Consider the following 19,413-nt stretch of genomic DNA (forward strand, 5'->3'; position numbering starts at 1 on the left):
AGCAGAGGCAAGAGAATCGCAAGTTTACGGCTACCACCTAACTTCACTTTAAGGGTCTAGCAGAAGAAAATCAGTTTCCATGTAAAGCTGACAAAAGGAAGAGAGGGCGTGGAAAGGCGGGCAAGAGAAAACCAGTGAAACCAAAATGCATTTCTTGAAAAAGTTTAACAGAACTGACAGACTTTTATATAGCTTGAGCAAGGAAAAGGGAAGGCCCAAGTGACGAAAATGACGAATATAGGGAAAGAACATTCCTCCAACTGTATAAAAGTAAAGCATTGTTAAAGTAACACCATGAGAAACTCCACCAATATGTTGGACCACCTAGACAAGTGACAGGTCCTTTGAGACATACCAACCCACACAGCAGAGAGAAAAGCTGGATACGCCTGTGACTGTCAAACGATTGAGCCAGGAGCCCTGAACAAGACAGTTTCACTGGTTAAATTATGTTCAATGTTTACAGAATTACCATGTCCTCCAACTCTCCAGGAACCAAACCAAACCAAACCAAACAACTGAAAGCAAAAGAGACTGCACTCTAATTCATTCTGAAGCCAGAATCACCTTGATATCAAAGCTAAAGGAAGTACAAGAAAAACAATAAGCCAGTATCTCATAAATATCATTCGTAGCATCTCAACAAGAAGGTACTAACAGAGTGGATCCAGTAGCATGGATCCCACACCTTACTGAGCAATCGGAAGGACAACTAAATGACATATACACACAGTAGAACATTATTCAAAACTAAAGAGGAAGGCACTTAGGACACACGCTATAGCACAGGCAAACCAGGCAGACATTGTCCTAAGGGAGTGAGTTAATGCCCTGGCTTGCAGTGCTGCTGTGTCCAGTTGTTAGCATCATGGATCACTGCATCAGACCTAGGACCTATAAAAGATAAATTTTCTGTTACACAATCTTCCTCTTCCCTAGCTCTGATTAACATGAAACAGAAGCCTCTTTTTATTTAATGACCACTGCCATGCATTCATCCATATGTCTACTTCACAGATTCCTATTTCTAGCTTTTCAATATGGCTCCTCAGGCCCCTTACCAATTAGCTAAAGTGTTTGCTACTGCTCAAGAGCCTGTAAAAATCTGCTCTTGTGCCTCGTCTTTCCCTCCCCCACCCCACCCCCATTCCATGGGATGAACTGCTGAGTGTGCACCTTATCACTCTGTCTCCTGGAAGTATATGTTTTAACCCATCTCTTAGGAAATTGTCTAATGTATACAATGTGGTGGTCCATTTTCTGCTCACAGCGATGTGTGAAGCTAATCCATTTATATTCTGTCAATTTGTTGTAGAGAATAGCTGCCCTACCACCAATTACAGTTAAAGTATCAGTACACCAGGGAATGTGGTGGTCTGGTTCATGAATTAATATAATTTACTGGTGTCCTGTACTCTTGCTCAAGCATGATTCCAATTGGCCCATTTCCATCATATCATAGGTTGCTCTGACACTTGCCCAATCTTTAATTCCACTCTGCCTGACACTGCTCATATGGGACAGCTCTGATGTCATGACATGCTATTTGTAAGAGGGTGCTAAGTCCTTATTTGGTTCGCAGCACACTGAAGCTGTTTTAAGCAGCAGTTTTGTATCGTGGGAGGCATTAACCTTGCTCTAACATCCTAGGGCTCTGCATTCTGAAACTGTTCCTGACATTGCCAGAGGTATCACACAGCCTTCTTATCTGTTATTAACTCATCGGACTGGATCAGTTGTGTAAAGCGGGTAGCTTAAATCGTGGCCTGCTACAGAGATTTCTCTTGCTCAGAGTCCCACCCAAACCTCAAGACTCTGAAAGTACCTTGACAGTCAGCCTTTCAGGCTGTCTCCTTATCGGATCAAAGAGTTCCCAGATGCAGCAGAATGCTTCCTCAAGAACTGTTGGGCCCTGCCTACTGCTGTGTTCTAGGATTGGTGGATGAAATTTAGGGCTGCCTGTCCTTCAAAGGAGGGTCCAGAAAGCCTCCAGCCACTAGCTCTATTAAAACTTCCCCAGTGTGGTAACCTCAGAATTTTCATGGCATGTTTTTTTATTTCCTAAGGCATCCAGAACACTTCCTGTTTCCTAAGACTAACATAATGTTTTATGGACTATCGGGGTCATTGCAAAGTCTGTGGCAAGCAACAAGACAGTTAATCTCAGAACATGAAAGAGAATATGGACTGCTATCCTCCCCTCATAAACTAACTGCTTCTTGTGGTCATCCAATGAAGGTTCCAAGAACACAGACCAGATAAATAGTCATAGACCAGATGCCAAAGGATCTGATCCAGTGAGGGTGAGCATCCGTCCAGTGGGCAGAGTAGGAAGCACCACTCCCGTTTACCATGATCCACTGTCCTTCGCCACAGCCCTACAAGAAGCTCTCATGAGTTGAGTGTGCATGGAGGAGGCCACCGTGCCCCAGTCTGCTCCTTGCCTAATGGCTGTTGTCAGTGTCTCTTCCTAGCATGCGGCACTGCTTCAGTTCTTAGCGTAAGTGTAATGACTCAGACGACAAGGACGCTGAAGTTGGCTGTTGCCACCACAATTCAGAAAACATTAAGAAGAATCTGCTGAGTATTTTTTCAGGGCTCTTAAAGATTAATGGTAAAATTAATTTTATTAATAAAAATTAATTAAAATTTAAAATGTAAATCAGTTCATTAAAACTACAGTTTTCCCCTTTTATTCACTTGCCGGCACTTTTTATAAAGCTGCTACCTTGCCCTGCATCTCAATCCAGCCCAACCTTCCTCTCCACTGTTGTGGTGCTGAGTGATTCAATTGCAGAAACCGTGTGCGTCCTGTCTGTAAGGCCAGTCTCAGTGTAGATGATGATGCCTGGGATCCCACCATGGAATGAGCTCTCACTGACAGATGGCCTATCTTGAGATGTGTCCTCAGGTACTAAATGGACAGTGAAATGGGAGGTTGCACATGTGATGTGTGTAATTAAGCCAACTTCCGCGCCTGGAAGAGCTGTTCTTGCTGGGACATATGGAAGAGCCATGTAAAATGCACCGTGGAGTTGTTTCCTCAAGAGACTCTAAAGAGGGGAGCTTATTACCTGCCAGCTCCTGTGGGCTTTTAGTCAGAGACGCCCTTGCGTCACCTGTTCCACACGCAGCAACAGTTAACGAGCACGGTGGAAGGCAAGCAATGCAGTGCAAGTGAGGCTTGATGCTGTACAGGTGAGGCATTGTATAGTGCAGGTGAGGCATGATGCAGTGCAGGTGAGACACAATGCTGTACAGATGAAGGACAGTGCAGTGCATGTGAGGCACAATGCAGTGCAGGCGAGGCATGATGCAGTGCATGTGAGGCACTGTGCAGTGCAGGCGAGGCACAATGCAGTGCAGGTGAGGCACGATGCAGTGCTGGAGCAGGGGCTGAACTCAGAGTAAGGAGAGGGAAGAGTGCTGAAGATGCAGCAACCTGGGCCAGTTTAGGTTCAGAGAAAATGGGAGGAATCCAACATCCTAGTGCATCAGAAGGGATGTGGCCTGGCAAGATGACACAGGAGGTAAAGGCATTGGCCACCCAAGCCAAACACCCAGAGTCTGATCCCCAGAACCCGCAGTGGAAGGAGAGAACCAGGCCCTAAAGCTGTCCTCTGATTCATATCTGCACACATACATATCACACACAAAAAATAATAATAATAATAAATTTCAAGATAGAAACTAATACACTGTACTGGAAATTATTATTATCCTGTGTATTTGAGACAAAGTCACCACAAATAGCAGCACTCATTTTTTCCGGTATTTGTGTTATCTTTACAAAGAACAAGATGCAAACATCATCTTTTGTACTCTTGTTCAATAGCACTTAATTGACCTCAGCTAAGCTCTTTTCTACACCAAAGCGCTTACTAAAGCTTGAATACACACACTTTTTAAATCAGTGACTTTTTAAAAAAAACAATCCACAAATAACTTCATTACTCATTTCTTTCATAATGCATCTGTCCTTTTTTGTTAGTAGTAGGTTTCTCAAAAGTTCCCATTTGTTTATTGGTGCGTCCTTTTTTAGTAACACTTTGAATGTTATTTATAACTTAACTATTTTAGTAGGAAAATAATACATGTTACATGTTTGTGATTTTTTAACTCTAGAGTTTTAAAAATAGAACAGTTCCTTGCATTTAGAAAAGGTCCTGAGGTATTTATGGTCTGTGGAATGTGTTTCATGCAGTATACAACACTTAAATAAATGTTTACATGAGGGTCAGAGGTATAAATAATCTATGTTTTTCTTCAAATGAAAAACTTGTTTATGTAATCATCGATAGAGTAACCTAAACAAACGTGATTACTTACCATGTTGAGAAGAGCAGGCTGCCCCTGCATTTCACAGTATTTCCTGTAGAGGGCAGCAGAGAACTTAGTTGGTCTTCGGCAGTCCTGAGCCTGCTTGCCAACTTACCTGATAAAAGGAAGCAGTACCTACAGCAAAAAGTGTTTTTACTTTCAAGGTTAAATTTACTTCACACTAAATGTAGGTTGAGTTTTCACCGTAGGCATAAGGATAGCCTAACAGTCCCCTTTTGGTAGACAGAGGACGCAGTGTGACCTTTCCATCCGGGCAGAACAAAGGTTCTCTAACTAAAGCTGGGCCTTGCAAACCAGTAACTTTATCAGAAACTTGATTCTGTTTACCAAGCTGTGCTATTTTTAGATAAGTGAAGGATAAATTTTAATATTTCACATCTTATTCCCCACACAATGGAAATTCAACCAGTTGATTAGCTCCATGGTACCGTCAGTCAAGAGCTGGGAAAACCTTGCTGTTGAGAGCCTCATCGGACATGACCACTGGTTGAAATAAGGCCTCTCCTAATGTTAACCAACTAGAATTATCTCTGTGCCTATCCTGTTATTGTAAGTCACCTGAAGTCCCAGCCTTTGCATGTGGTCTCCTCTTTAAGACATTAGCAATTATTAAATGAACATCAGCACAGGACTCAGGAGGTTTAGATTTGAAATCTAGTTCTTCTGAGCCTAGTTCTAGTGCATTCTAGGCACTGTGTAGGTTACCAGAACATATGCTGAGGGGTTTATGCCTGTTCTCTTGTCTGGAAGATATACCACAACAAAGTTGAACACGTTCAACAGTTTCCAGGCACCCAGTCACCAGCACCTTTGGATAAGTTTCTTAAATTCCCATCTTTTTCCGTCTTTCAGGTGACAGCAGTGATATTTTGTAGCATTATTAAATAAAGTCACATGCATGGAGCTGTAACACAGAGTTCCCTTCCTGTTCTTCACCTCTCCCTTTAAGTTTCCTCTTGAGTAAACTGAAGAGCATGGGTCACTAGTCTGTGCCAGCTGAACGTGGACATGTCCATGTTGTGCCTTTGGGACGTTATCTAGTTGTCTTGTTCAAGAGTAGACAACAAACCTACACATTAAAAATGAAACTAAGAGTTTACTGGTGGTCAGCCAAAGGTTTGTTGTTTTTGTTTGTTTGCTGTTGTTTTGGTTTTAACTGGTCCACTATGCTAGGTCCAGTTTGCTTCACATAGACTTTCTGCTTGAGACATCAGCCTTTCCCTCTGGGGTCCCAGCTGAAAGAGGGAAATGAAAACTATCCTTTCCCCTCCTTATCTTGGCCATACTTCACACAGAGCTAAGTGGAAAAACAGTTTTGAGAAGACATTGGGTAAGAGACCCATGAGAACTCCCTGGCAGCCTCTTTCCTAACTCCACTGCACTTCCTTCTCTTCCCTGCTGGGACTGTCTGTGGCCATGGTGTTGGCCTCGCTTTCGTTGGTTTTTAACTGAGGAAGCTAACTGGACCAGGTGTCTCAGCAGGTCCTGCTGGCCTACACTATTTATTTGTATTATCTCGAAGGACCTTTGATCTTACCTGAAAGTCCATGATATTCACGTGCCTCCAAGTAAAGCCATATAGCAGCTGCTTATACAAATAGTCATCAACTTTAAAGCAGTCTCCACCACTCTGAAAGTTCAAAGTTCAAAATAGCAAGATGCAAAGTCCTATGAGACCCTTGTGGTGGCCTGAATGTGTAGTCACAGACATAGCCATGGCCCTTCCTGGACAAGGTGGTGCTAGTCTGTACATTGGTAAATCATGCTTTAGTCTCCTCTCACTGTTTCCCACTGATTCTCCTTCCCCCTTGCCAGGATTTACCTCTGTCCCTGCTGACAGATCTGAGATGCTCAGTAAAGATCTGTAGCTCTTTCCTTTCCCTCTTCCCCTCCTTCTTGCTTTCTCTCTCTTCCGTTTACAGAATTCTTTTTCCCGGTGGTCATTCCTCCAGTATTTACCCCTTGGACTGTGTTTTCGTTCAGATTTTTCCAAAGAAAATCCATGCAGATACCTTCTCCACACCCTCCCGAATGACTCCAGATCTGGCTGAGTGGTTTCAGTTGTGTGTTCTTGTTGCTTCAGATGCAGTGGATCAAAAGGAAATTTAGTATTTTCTTGCAAAATCATTGTTCTACTTGTGAAACAGTTGCTCATATGTTTAAAATTGTTGACACATTGCATGTGTCCTCAAGCTCTTGGTACCTTATGCCTTGTGAGATTTGCCTGGTTTCCCAGTCACCTTTTAACCACCTTCAACACCTCCAGCCCCACATTAGCAGCCAGGTGCCTGCACGGTCATCCGCCTGTGGCCTTGTAGGAAGGAGTCTGTCTCCTCATCCTTGTGCTCTTACTCAGTCCTGGGTGAAGCAGCGAGGCATTGGAGGTTCACAGAAGCCCAACCTTTAGACGTCCCGAGCTTTCCCACCCATGTGTCAGGCAGGAGGGTAGCCCTGAATGGCACTTGCTAACTGCATGGCTTACTTGGACTTGCAAAAGCTTTTACCCCTGCCTCTCCATTTCCATACAGCCTGTCACAGTTACACACACTAGGGTCTCGGCTACAAAGCCTACACTTTATCACCCAAGAATCTAGAGTTGTGCCTTTTCATACAGGGCTTATTTTATGCTTGCAAATACTTCACTGTAGCTTTCCAGTTTACCAGCATATCATATCTGCACACTGTTAATTAAGATGGGCCTACTGTGCAAAACAAATCCGGAAGGAAGTCCGCTATATCTCAGGTCCTAACTTGAGACATAGTGCCCTTCCATAAAGGAAAGTTTTGGAAAAGTTGGCAACTGGCCTCTCCTGGGTGACTTTCCCTGGGGGTGGGGCTGTTCTTCCCTTTTAAAATGCAAGGCTTTGTAAGCAGGTCTATTGGATCTATTAAGACCATATCAAGATAAGTTTAGGGAAGGATCCTGCTGTGTGTTTTTATGGCATAAATGTCTCACACCAAGACTGAGCCTGAAAATTTGAACTAGGCCAGTCTAGCTTTTCCCAGGACCAGGTGCTCCAATAGGAATGGAGTGAACTGAAGGTGCCCACTGTGGTTCCCTGTCAGTCCTTGAATTTAAAAAACGGGGGTGGGGGAAGCAGGAACTACTTTAGATTTTCTGTGTACAAAGTAACAGATGTACTGTGACATTTTCATATAGGCCTTCCCCCCATGAATCCTTTGGCCCCCATAGGAACCTTGTTTTAAGAGGCAGGTAATTTTACAGTTGTGCTTAAGCCGGTGCTGCTGGGTAACTAGGCTCTTCTTTACTACATAATTTTTTAACTCAGAAGTCTTTGCTGCGTAGTTTTTTAACACATACTCAGCCCTTTCCAAGGCACTAATTTTAGAGAAATCTCTAAATTTTAGAGTCTCTGTCAGTAACTAAGTGCTAGAGAATTAACTGAGATAGGTTCCACTGGCGTTCAATGGGCCTCCTGTGCAAGTTCCAGTGCCTTTTTTTATTGCGAGGGACCGGCTTAGCTCAGGCGGAGCAGCCTAGGTGCGCCCCTCTGCAGTTATCGGGAGTCACGTGGGTCCTGGCCCCGCCCCGGACTCCTGAGGTCTGCGTGCGTGCTCGCTGCCTTTGCAGAAGCGGAGCTCCACCGCGAGCGGAGGCATGGGCGCATGGCTGCTGGGCCAGGCTGAGCACGCAGAAGAAAAGCCCGGCGCCGTGGCGGCGTTGCCCTGCAGGGCTGACTCGCATGTGGACTAACCCGAAAGATTTGAAGGGACACTTGTAAAGCATGGTGGCGCATGATGAGATCGGAGGTCTCCTGCCCATTAAAAGGACGATCCGAGTCTTAGATGTTAATAACCAGCCCTTCCGGGAGCAGGAGGTAAGACTGAAGGAATGTTTTCCAACTCCGCAGAACTTCTAAGATTTTAAATTTCACGTTCAAACTTTTAATCGTATTACATCCTAAAATGTACAACTATTATAAGCAAGGCTGAAATGTGTTTAAGAACTGTGGTCTAAGTTTAAGCAAATTTTTTTAATATAGCCAAAATTGTGAAAAATTACATACAAAAGAGATTTTAAATATATGAGTCTCTGGGTAAACATTTCTCATGTTCGATATGGTTGTGCCTTTTTCCCCCCTAACTTGCATTACTAAGTCATGGAGACTGTTTTAAGAAAGGAAAGAAAAATAAAAATATTTTCCTCTCAGTGCTGGTGAACAAGTGAGTAAAGGCCGACCTGGGATGCGTGTTCATTCTTTCCCCGTGTAGTTAGGCTTGCCGTTCCCTTTTTCCTTCTGAAAGGGTGTTTGAGTCGGGGGAACACTGCCTGCCTGGCTTTCTAAAGTCTTTATGAACATTTATGGAAAAAAATCACTTCATGCAATTTTTTTGTAATCTTGGCAGTTGATTGGTGCTGCGGTGTTTCGTGCTGCCCGGTCTCTTCTGTGGTAGAAATGGTTATGGGTTCAGCCTACCAAATCTTTTTTTTGAAGATAGTGATGGTTTTTTATGAAAAATATATGTAGTTGTCCATTTTTAAAATGAGCAGTTTAATCACATGCCTCAAGAAGACAGCTTGTTATACAATCATTGGGGCGCCACTGGGGGTTGATACTGAATTTTGTTATTTGTTTGGGTTCACTTTTTCTTACATTTTATAAAATCAGTAAGAGAATGCTTCTTCCTACAAGGCTGTGAGTGAAAATCCCCAAGGTAGGTAGTTATCTTTCAGGCCCTCAAGGGTGAGCCTTTTCCGTAGGGTGAGACATGAGCTATTTTCCTTGGCCCCTTTACTTGGAGCATCCAAATAACCAGGGTCGGAGTCCCTGCTTCAGAACACAGCCCTCATGACCTAAGGAAAATTAGTTTGTAATCAAAACTTGCCTTTATCTCTCTCAAAAAAACCTTTTTTTATTCTTGTTTTTCTGTTTTTAAAAGCTGTTGCCAAGTGAGCGATTATGTTTGAACAGAAGGAATAAAACCGAGACGCAGACTGACCTTTAAAGTACCATGATTTGACTGACTCTAAAACATGCCTTGTAATGACATCATTACGGGAAAAGGTTACTAAGAGCTAAATTCACCAAAGGGTTTCATCCAGGCTGCTGTGTTTATAAATAAGATACATCCCAGGAAAGCTAGCTTGAAAGTAGACGTAATTTTCTTATAGATACTCTGGAAATATTTTAGGACACCTCCCCTAACTAGGGGAGGTGAACTCAAATTGAGTTCCCAAAGCCCAGCAGGGTCAGGCAGATTTCCTAACAGGACGGATGTTCCGGCCAGCTGAACTAGATAGTCTGTTTAAAGATTAACCTAAGTAAACAGCATAGACTCCTGAGAGTGGCTTTGCCCCTCCAAGTGAACCTTAGCCCTCATAAAAGGTTGCCTGTTACGATAGAAGTTGCTCAAAGTTAAGCCTTGTTAGCGTTCATGTTTATTCTCCCAGGTTTGCTGCTTGTCTTTAGGGAGGCAGGTATCAGTGTCTATGAATCCTAGTGTTCACTGTAACAACCGTCCAGCTCCATAAGCAAGTCACCACCATTATATATATAGTTAAGCCTGGCCTTGGGGGTGTGGGTGTCTGTGCCTGTGTGAGTGTGTACTTTCATCGAGTCCAAATATCACTGCTGAGTCCTGTCAGGGAAAGGTGCATGTAGGTGTAACAACAGTCTTTATGGTGCAGATGTTCTTGTCCTTAATAAATCAGATAACTGAAGGAGTTCTCTTGGACCTGTAGAAGGACTGCTTTGCTTATAATTTTCCTAGCTCAAATTGTAATCCATATTCCCAAAGATATAGATTTTGCCCCTACCTTTTTGCTGACTCTTAAGTGCCTAATCCATTTCACTTCTCCACCAAAAATAAAATAAAATTATGTTTGATCTTTTCTTCAACTAGTGTCTGTATCCTGAAATTGACAGTAGGCCACTTCCAGTGATATGTGTTTACCTTTTTGAAAAGGAGTTCCCAAATGGTTGTTCCACCATGTTTGCCATTTTGGTTTGGTTTAGTTTAGTTTAGGTTTTTTTTGTTTTGTTTTGGTTTGCTTTTTGCTTTTTTTCAGTTCACACTGGGTAGCCCAGGCTAGGTCAGGCTAGCCTGGAACTACTGGCAATCCTCTATTTAAACCTGCCACGTACACACACTATACTTTCTTACCAAACATGTTAGACTTGACTATTGAATAGCAATATGCTTTATAAAGAAGTGATATTGTAGTTATTTTTAAAGAACTGTGAATGTGTTTAGCCACCAAGTGCAGCCTGAAGAAATGCATACACAAAATTTATATTAGTGCCTTACAAGTGCTTTTAGATAGACACTTAGTTACCTAAGTCTACATGTTCTAGTTCTCTAGTGAGAGGGTGCCTGACTGATACTCACAGGACCTGCTTAGTCAATCATAATCATTTCTTTTTCATTTTAAACATAACATAGTGGAAGTTTTTTGTTGTTCGGTTTTGGCCTTTTTTTTTTTTTCTTTTTGGTTTTTGGTTTTTCGAGACAGGGTTTCTCTGTGTAGCCCTGGCTGTCCTGGAAGTCACTCTGTAGACCAGGCTGGCCTCGAACTCAGAAATCCATCTGCCTCTGCCTCCCAAGCATAACATAGTTTGTAATTGCCAAGAATTTAGAAGTTTTACATTAACTAATCTTAAAAGGCAAGAATTTGACAATTTTATTTAGTATAATGACATCACAGTGTCTTCTTAGGTAAACTGACTTACTTTGACTCCCTGGGAGACGCACCTTTCTGAAGACCTTCAAACAGATTAAATATTTGGCGATTTACTAGGAAGGGAAACTTTTATGCTTTGAACAGGGAAGGGGTGCTAACCTCTGCTTCCAAAGCATGAGAGGCAGGCAGCTGCTTTGCTTCCAGTTCGTGTTGGCGTATCTTGCTTTGTAAGGTAATTCTATCTCCAATCAAACAGGAGACGCTTTGTGCTGTCTTTACTAAATGGAAAGGAATGCCTCTAGCTGCCCCTGCACACGCGTGTGTCACTCAGTCTGCACAGATGTGTGCTGAAGGCCCTTGTCAGACGACATGTGCCACTTTACTGCGTGTCTCAGCTCATCGTGGTTTATAGTTTAAGTTTTGCTTCCCAGTTAGTTATTTGGAGGAGGGAGGGAGAGGTTTACAACCCTGTCTCTTAAAGCCTCCAGAGTTTGGATTCTCTTTGAAGTCCTTGAGTCGTTGGGGTTCCTTCTGCGCATGTATGTGCACACTCAGGAGCTGAGATGCTTTGTGGGCTGTGGGACTCATTTAAGCTTCTTCCTAACTTTGTCCTTTTTTCCCACTTTGTTCTTAAATTATATGAGAGTTATTTTTATTTGGTTTCTTTTCCTTGCACCCCTCTCTTTTAAAGTAATTTGTTCTGCTCAGAAATTTTAGGGGAAAGAATGGTTTTCTGTTACTTTTTAATTTAATGGTGATCTATTTTTGAGACAGGGTCGCTATGTAGTCCTGACTGGCCTTTTGCCTTGAACTCAAAGAGATCTACCTGACTCTGCCTCCCAAGTGTTAGGATTAAAGCTGTGCACCACCTTGTCCAGCCTTCCAAATTCTCACCATTTATCTCACATTTTATTTTATTTTATCACATTTATCTCACATTTTATCATGTGTGAGACTTGTTAAAGGCACCAGACACAAACAGTGTATGCTCCTCTTGTAGAATCACTTGATTTGGAGTTTTTTATCTCAGGAACTCTAAAGTCTTTGGACAATGTGTCCTTCATACTAGCGTTGTGAAGCTCTGAGATCCAAGGATGCTAAGTGCTTGTTTGCTATGCTATTGCTATGTTAAAAGTTGGGCTGCTTCTTAGCCCTGACTGTGCCATTGCAAGAGCTGGAGGTAGGATTCTAGGCCTGTCAGAGCCTAGGAGTCCTTTGAACCTCCCCTCTGCCTTGGCTTGAGCAGTTTTTGACCCATTTCAGTATTAGACATGCTCAAAGGTTATTCTCAAACTAAAGTAGTTAAAAGTGGAAATACACAATACTGGGACAGAGACAAAACTTTGGTTTTCTTAAGCTGTTGTTACTTGGTGGTGTTCTAGTTTAGCGTAAAAAACAACAATCATTTTTTTTTAGTTCCCTGTCTCCCTGTCTTGTACAAGCACTGTTTTGTAAGCAGTTTAACGTTGTCTGGGCTTGTATGAAATCATTACACCTCCACACATATTTATTATAATCTGGTTTTGTTTTCCCAGGAGCCAAGCAATAAGAGAGTTCGGCCTCTAGCTCGGGTCACATCCTTGGCAAACTTAATCTCTCCCGTAAGAAATGGAGCAGTCAGGCGCTTCGGTCAGACCATACAGGTAAACAAAGAGGGAGGGAAGAAGGGAGGGAGAGCATGTTTTATGGACACCTAAGATTTGTTTTCCTTTGAGCTGTACAAACATGTTTGCGTTGTTGTACATGGTGTTTGGGTTGGAGTCTGCTTGGGGGGAACACTTGACTAGAGTAGCATTGTTATAAGCCGTGTTCATTAGGATCCTTTGTCAGAGGCTCCTCTTAGACCCTTTACATTCCCCACAACTACTGTTAGGTTAAAACTTAAGTGATTGCTTTATATATTGAGAAATCCTCAGAGATGCATTGTTTAAATAAATGCAGGATAACTGTTGCTGCCTTCAAATCTCACCTTCTCATTTGCTTGCCTCTTTAGTCGTTTACCCTTCGTGGTGACCACAGATCCCCAGCCTCTGCCCAGAAGTCATTCAGCAGGTCCACCGTCCCCACACCCACCAAGAGAAGAAGCAGTGCACTATGGTCGGAAATGCTAGACATCAATATGAAGGAGTCCTTGACCACTCGAGAGATCAAACGTCAGGAGGTACGCAACACTCAGTACCCGGGCTGTATTTATTGAGTTAGACCAAGGAAGAAGAGATGCTTTTAAATATATGTCTTGCCAGAGGAATGGAAAACTAATACCTGATGGTTTTTATTTGAGTAACAGCCACCCAGTCTGCAACAGTTTATAGTGCGTGGTGGTCGTCATCAGATTCAGCAGCTCTAGTGGGTAAAAGGATGGAAAAACATTTCAAGCTGAATTAGAATTTTCAGACCAAGTCTCTTAGTCAAGCACTGTAAATATCAATTACATGATTTTTCATGTCTGACTTCTGGTGTTGCTGGATGTTTTTAGGCCATATATGAATTGTCCCGAGGAGAACAGGACTTGATTGAGGATCTCAAGCTCGCAAGAAAGGTCAGTGTCACTTTACCACACCGAGTGCCAGCCCTTCAAAGGCCACCCACCTCACAGCTTCTAAAGGGTGGCTCCTTAACCGTGGAAGTAGAAAGCAGCAGAGTTTTACTGAGGGCTACGTCTTTGACTCAAGATTGAAGCACTGCTTTTCAAGTGTGACCACTAGTAAACTTTTTAGAGTGAGTGTAAACTGTAGCATTTCTCCCAAAGCTGTGTCCCTGATATGGAGTTACTAGGGTGTGCTCGAGGACGGGGTGCCTAAGGGCTTTCCTTGCTCATTCTTTGTGTGATGTATCTCTTCCCCTCTGCCAGGCCTACCATGACCCCATGTTAAAGCTGTCCATCATGTCAGAAGAGGAACTCACGCACATATTTGGAGACTTGGATGCTTACATACCTCTGCACGAAGGTCAGCTTTGCTCTTCGTTTCCATTTGTCTCTGAGCAGCCATTTAAATTAACGATGATGTCACACTCACCACTTCTTTCCAGTCAGTGTGTCACTGCTCTCTCTCTATTGTTGTGCCCTTCAGATCTGTTAGCAAGAATTGGAGAAGCAACCAAGCCTGATGGGACTGTGGAGCAGATTGGTCACATTCTCGTGAACTGGGTACGTGAGCAGTGCTGTGGCCTGCAATGTCACTCATAGCAGCTTTGTCTGCCACAGACTCTACGAGCAAGGAAACCTTAAAGTCCAGCAAAGTTATGATGATAAGAACTTACAGCCTTGTAAATACTTTATTGAGTTATAGATCTACTTATAAATAATGTCCCTGCTTGAGCAGACTTTCCATAATGCTATGATACTTATGCAATCTTTCATGTAAATAAATGCTTGAGTACTTACTGTATGCCAGGCCCTGTTGAAGGAGGATTCATGGGGACTCGGTAATGAAGGCTACTTCTATGTTTATGACCTCAAACAAGAGTGAACAGGCCCACAGCGTCATGGTTGTGACATGTGATAGAAGCAACTCGGTGTCCTGGGCACACAGATAACTAACATCTTAGTGAGGCCATGCGCCTTAGTAGAGCCAGGAAGATTTCCACAGCCGGGAAAACATGTGGCCTCATGCTGTCTTTTGTGGTTTGTGCTCATGGCTTACTAATGCACCCAGTCATGTAGGATATGTCATGCTCTGTCTCTGCTCTCCAGTTACCAGGCCTGAATGCCTACAGAGGCTACTGTAGTAACCAGCTGGCGGCCAAGGCTCTTCTGGATCAGAAGAAACAAGACCCAAGAGTCCAAGACTTCCTCCAGCGCTGTCTGGAGTCTCCTTTCAGTCGAAAACTAGATCTTTGGAGTTTCCTAGATATCCCTCGAAGTCGCCTTGTCAAGTACCCCTTATTGTTAAAAGAAATCCTTAGACACACTCCCAAAGACCACCTTGATGTTCAGCTTCTGGAGGAAGCAGTAAGTAAACCCATAGAGCAGTCTTGCAAGTTTAGCATGGCTAACCTTAGAAAAGCATACAGTGGTACTTTCAAATCTCATGTCATCAATAGACTGGGCTTTCGTCTAGTCCCTTCCACTGGCTGGTAGCCTTGAACTAGTCGCCCAGTATGGCTGTTCACATGTATAATGAAGAGACTGACTGGACTGATCTCTGGAGCCAATTCAAGCTTTAGATTCTGCCTTTTTGTGTGAATGTTTGCTCTGGAGGGAGGAAGGGGAGGCTGATAGACAGCAGTTGCCCCATATGGCTTTATTCTTCTGTCTTTATCATTTCTAGATATTGATAATACAAGGAGTTCTTTCTGATATCAACTTGAAGAAAGGCGAATCTGAGTGTCAGTATTACATCAACAAGCTGGAGTACCTGGACGAGAAGCAGAAGGACCCTAGGATCGAAGCAAGCAAAGTGCTGCTGTGCCATGGGGAGCTGAAGAATAAAAGCGGCCATGTGAGTGCTTCCAGTGTGAACGGGAAGGAGGCCATTGCTTCCTTATTCCCACCTCAAGTTTTGCAAATTATGAGACAGGTTTTTAAAAATAAGCCTGCAGCCAGGCGGTGGTGGCACACGCCTTTAATCCCAGCACTTGGGAGGCAAAGGCAGGCGGATTTCTGAGTTCGAGGCCAGCCTGGTCTACAAAGTGAGTTCCAGGACAGCCAGGGCTACACAGAGAAACCCTGTCTGGAAATAAATAAATAAATAAATAAATAAATAAATAAATAAATAAATAAATAAATAAGCAAGCAAGCAAGCAAGCAAGCCAGCCAGCCTGCAGCTTGCAGCAGGAAGGGTAGCACTCGTGTATGTGACCAGCTTTAATAAAGCAGATAGGAAGACTTAAACATCTCAACTAGCAGTCCTTTCCGCTTGTGAACTATCAGCCTGTGTGTGGTGAGTCTCCTGTGTTTCCACAGTGATGAGCGCTTGCTGTGGGAATGGTGTCTTCCAGCAGGGCCAGAGGTTTTGGCACCACTCAAGTTTTGCAGCAGATTAAACAAGAACAATTTTACTTTTTTTTTAATATTTATTACAAAAGAACCTCCTAGAATTAGGAGTCATGAATGCTATTTTTGCTTTATATGTGCTTTCCAACAGCTCCATTTGTAAGTTGGGGGTTGTTCAAGAAAAAGTTGAAATCCAGCCTATCTGATTTCTGCCACAGAGCCTAACTGTTCTGTGAAGGCTTAGACCTGTGTAGACACAACTGACCCATGAACATTGTAGCAGCACGCACTTGGGATCCCTGTGTCTTTGGAAACTACAGTGCACAGTACTGGAGTTGAAACTGTTTCTGCTGACACCAGGTCTCTCAGATAGGTGGCATTTGCTCAGCTGTCACCTAGCCTGGTAGTGTGGCCTGATGAAAGAAAGAGAAGAGCTCTAGGTAGCCTGGGCTTGACTGCTCCAAGTTAGACCTGGGAAGCCATGAGATCACTATTCTGTGCCGTGTATAAAGGAGAAATTAGAAAAATCTAAATCTCAAATCCAGTTCCTTATCAATTAAATCTTTTATTTAGGAAGTTTTTGGTGTTTTTTTTTTTTTTCCTTCATTTCTGCAGAAACTGTACATTTTCCTATTTCAAGACATCTTGGTTTTGACTCGGCCTGTCACTCGAAATGAGCGCCACTTGTACCAGGTTTACCGGCAGCCCATCCCAGTCCAAGAGCTGGTGCTGGAAGACCTGCAGGACGGGGATGTGCGCATGGGTGGCTCCTTCCGAGGGGCCTTCGGCAACTCAGACAAAGGTAGTTACTAAAGGGGGCCGGGATAGACGGGGAGGAAGGGAGTGGAGCAGAATGGCCACACATTTGAAGCTAACCTGGGCTACAGAGTGAGACCCCATCTTAACAAACAACACTGAAAAGAAGAAACAAATGTCCCTAAATGAAATTAGACTCAACCCTTAGCATTTTGAAAATAAAACCATTCCCCAGTCATATGCTGGCACAGTATGGAGTTGGTCAGCAACCTCTGGCTAGCAGCTGTCTTTAACAGTGTGTGTCTCATAGGTACTGGAACTTTACTTACTGCATGACCACTTTCTCAGTCTTGATTTCTTTTTTCCTCCCTTCAGCTAAAAATATCTTTAGGGTCCGCTTCCAAGACCCTTCTCCAGGCCACTCTCACACACTGCAAGCCAATGATGTGTTCCATAAGCAGCAGTGGTTCAACTGTATTCGCGCGGCCATTGCCCCCTTCCAGCGGGCTGCCAGCCCCCTAGAGCTTCAGGGCTTGCCAGACCTCCATGAAGAGTGTGAAGAGAACAACCCTTCTGCTGGGAATCTCAGAGCCCAGCGACGGTCATGCGTGGTTCCTGGTGTCATGCAGGTAGACGAGGAAAGCGCCCTGGATTATGGCTCCAGTGTACAGACAGTGGAAGACACCAGGAACATGAAGGCACAGCGGCCTCACCCTGGCTTACGAAGAGCAAGGGACAAAGCACAGTCAGGTGGCAAAAAGAAAGAGACTTTGGTATAAAGTGTGTATTCCCTGATGGGGAGCTGTTTATTTATAAATGTGTACAGTTTTTCTTATAATGGGAGCATCAAGGGTTACTCTGTACCAGAAGTAATATGTTCTTGGTTTGGGTCTCTCTTTCATTCTCTCCCTCTCCCTTCCCCCCCGCCCCCAATCGTCGTCATGTCATTGATGTTGTCCTTGTCGTCATCGTTGTCATAGTCATTGTTGTTATTAACGGCAGCTAAAGATACACAGATTACTGTTAAATTGGAGACTTTAAAAAGGTATTTTCATGGATTATTTGGAACATGCCAACTTGGTGTATTTTATCAGAAGAAGTGTGTGTGGAGCCGGTGCTGTCCTCACCTGGGTTCCCCACGACTTTCCAGGACTGAGCAAATGTCACAGTGTTTGCCAGGCTTAAACGCTTGCAAATGCTGAGACTCCATCAGTGTTCTCTGTTAAACCTCAGAGGAAGCACAGAATTGTAATAGTGACACCTACAATCTGCATGGAACAGATTTGAGATTGAAATCTTTTGTATTTACAGTGAAGCCCCGCTTCCTTGGAGAACAAGCGTGAAGCTTGATGTCTTCCCCCTTTGTCTCAACTGGAATGAACAAACACCCGTGGCAGTCTCACTGCACGGTTCGCCTTCTGCATTCATTTATTCTGCCAACTATTTAATTTTTTTTTATTGTAAAGTAGTTTTTAGTATTTGCTTTTATTTTTTTACGTTGATGCCTTTTTAAAGTGGCATGTCCTTGAAGTTTTTCCTCCTGTGTGTGTGTGTGTGTGTTTGTGTGTGTGTGAGTCGTTAATTTTATCACGTGAAACCAAGCCATATTGTTTGAGCCAATTAAGAAAACTGCAGTTTTTACAGTGTATCATGTGGTAAAGTCCCATGAAATGACTTAGTGTATTCTAGACTACTGAAAGGAACCACAGGAAGGGTTGGGAGGAAGTTTTTGTGTTGTCTGAAAAGCAAGAGAGAAGGCAGGAGTCTGGGATAGGGAAGGGAAGGGAAGAGAAGAGAAGAGTAGCTTGTCTAAAGTAAATTGTCCGGCTGAACCAGAGGAGGAGCCAGGAGCAGCCTGGCCTGAGGGATGTAGAAAGTTGTAGAAGGCAGAGGGGATGTGAACTGTGTTTGCTTTGGTTTCTCATACCTGCAAATGCTACATTTGAAAAGAACTATACAGTGTGTTGGAAATTTGACTATATTAGGTTAATTCTGGTTGGTTTTCTTCATTAAAAAAAAAAAAAAAAACCTCATGATTCTTGACTGCAAAATGTTTGCATTAAAAATGGGGTCATGCTCTTTAAAGTGGGGAGAAGGACAGAGACCCCATGTCAGCCCAGGGTTATACTGGCGATCAGTTCAAGTCATTGTTAACCATTATATGTGAAATATATCTCCAGTGGAAATGAAAATTGGAAAAGGCTGTAAATAGATCAATGAAATGATTTCTTTGTATAAAAGAATTATACAATTAAAAAAAAAAGCACACACATAATAACCCAAAACATTTCTCTCCTGGTGGTTATTGGGGGCCATCCACTGGGGCATGAGGGCTTAGCTAAACCGTTAAGGGTTTAGGAAATTCCAAATAATTTACCCTTTTGAGACTTGTTGATAAGAAAAGTCCATAGTTTAGTTCTTAGGAGTCATGTGATCTTTTAAGGACATGGTGTCATCAGAAGTAACCATTGTATTGCAGACAGCTGACCATATGGTTGTCTTCTGGATGCAGTAGGAGAGCAAATAGCAAACATCTTCATTAATGTGCTTAAATCCAAATTCTGAGGTAGGTACCTGAGCCTTGTCACTTTGGAAATTCAAATTCAGAAGGGTGCCTTATCCAGTGCTGTGATCTGCAACATCGGAAAGCAAGACCGTAGTCCTGTCTAGAGCTGTCATGTGGAGTTTAATTGCTCTCAGAGTGGCTCTGTTCAGCTTCTAGAGTTAATAGGAACAA

General features: G+C 43.2%; 1 protein-coding gene across 3 annotated transcripts in view; it reads left to right on the top strand.

Moving 5' to 3' along the window:
• The window catches only part of Net1 (neuroepithelial cell transforming 1), a 33,089-nt gene extending 14,528 nt beyond the window's left edge, over nt 1-18,561 (top strand). For 2 of the 3 annotated variants that reach the window (XM_021180428.3, XM_029468427.2), the window contains 9 exons: nt 12,520-12,627; nt 12,978-13,145; nt 13,461-13,523; nt 13,836-13,932; nt 14,056-14,132; nt 14,679-14,936; nt 15,256-15,426; nt 16,536-16,722; nt 17,052-18,561. In XM_021180428.3, the coding sequence (XP_021036087.1) occupies nt 12,520-12,627; nt 12,978-13,145; nt 13,461-13,523; nt 13,836-13,932; nt 14,056-14,132; nt 14,679-14,936; nt 15,256-15,426; nt 16,536-16,722; nt 17,052-17,455 (1,533 nt within the window). In that variant the 3' untranslated portion in view covers nt 17,456-18,561. Of the gene's footprint in view, nt 1-7,891; nt 8,181-12,519; nt 12,628-12,977; nt 13,146-13,460; nt 13,524-13,835; nt 13,933-14,055; nt 14,133-14,678; nt 14,937-15,255; nt 15,427-16,535; nt 16,723-17,051 lie in introns of those variants that run through there. The other variant, XM_021180430.2, reaches the window with a different exon arrangement.
• The last annotated feature ends 852 nt before the right edge of the window (nt 18,562-19,413 follow it).

Source organism: Mus caroli, unplaced genomic scaffold (genome assembly GCF_978045245.1).
Source record: "Mus caroli unplaced genomic scaffold, Mus_caroli_1 scaffold_15, whole genome shotgun sequence".
Taxonomy (NCBI): domain Eukaryota; kingdom Metazoa; phylum Chordata; class Mammalia; order Rodentia; family Muridae; genus Mus; species Mus caroli.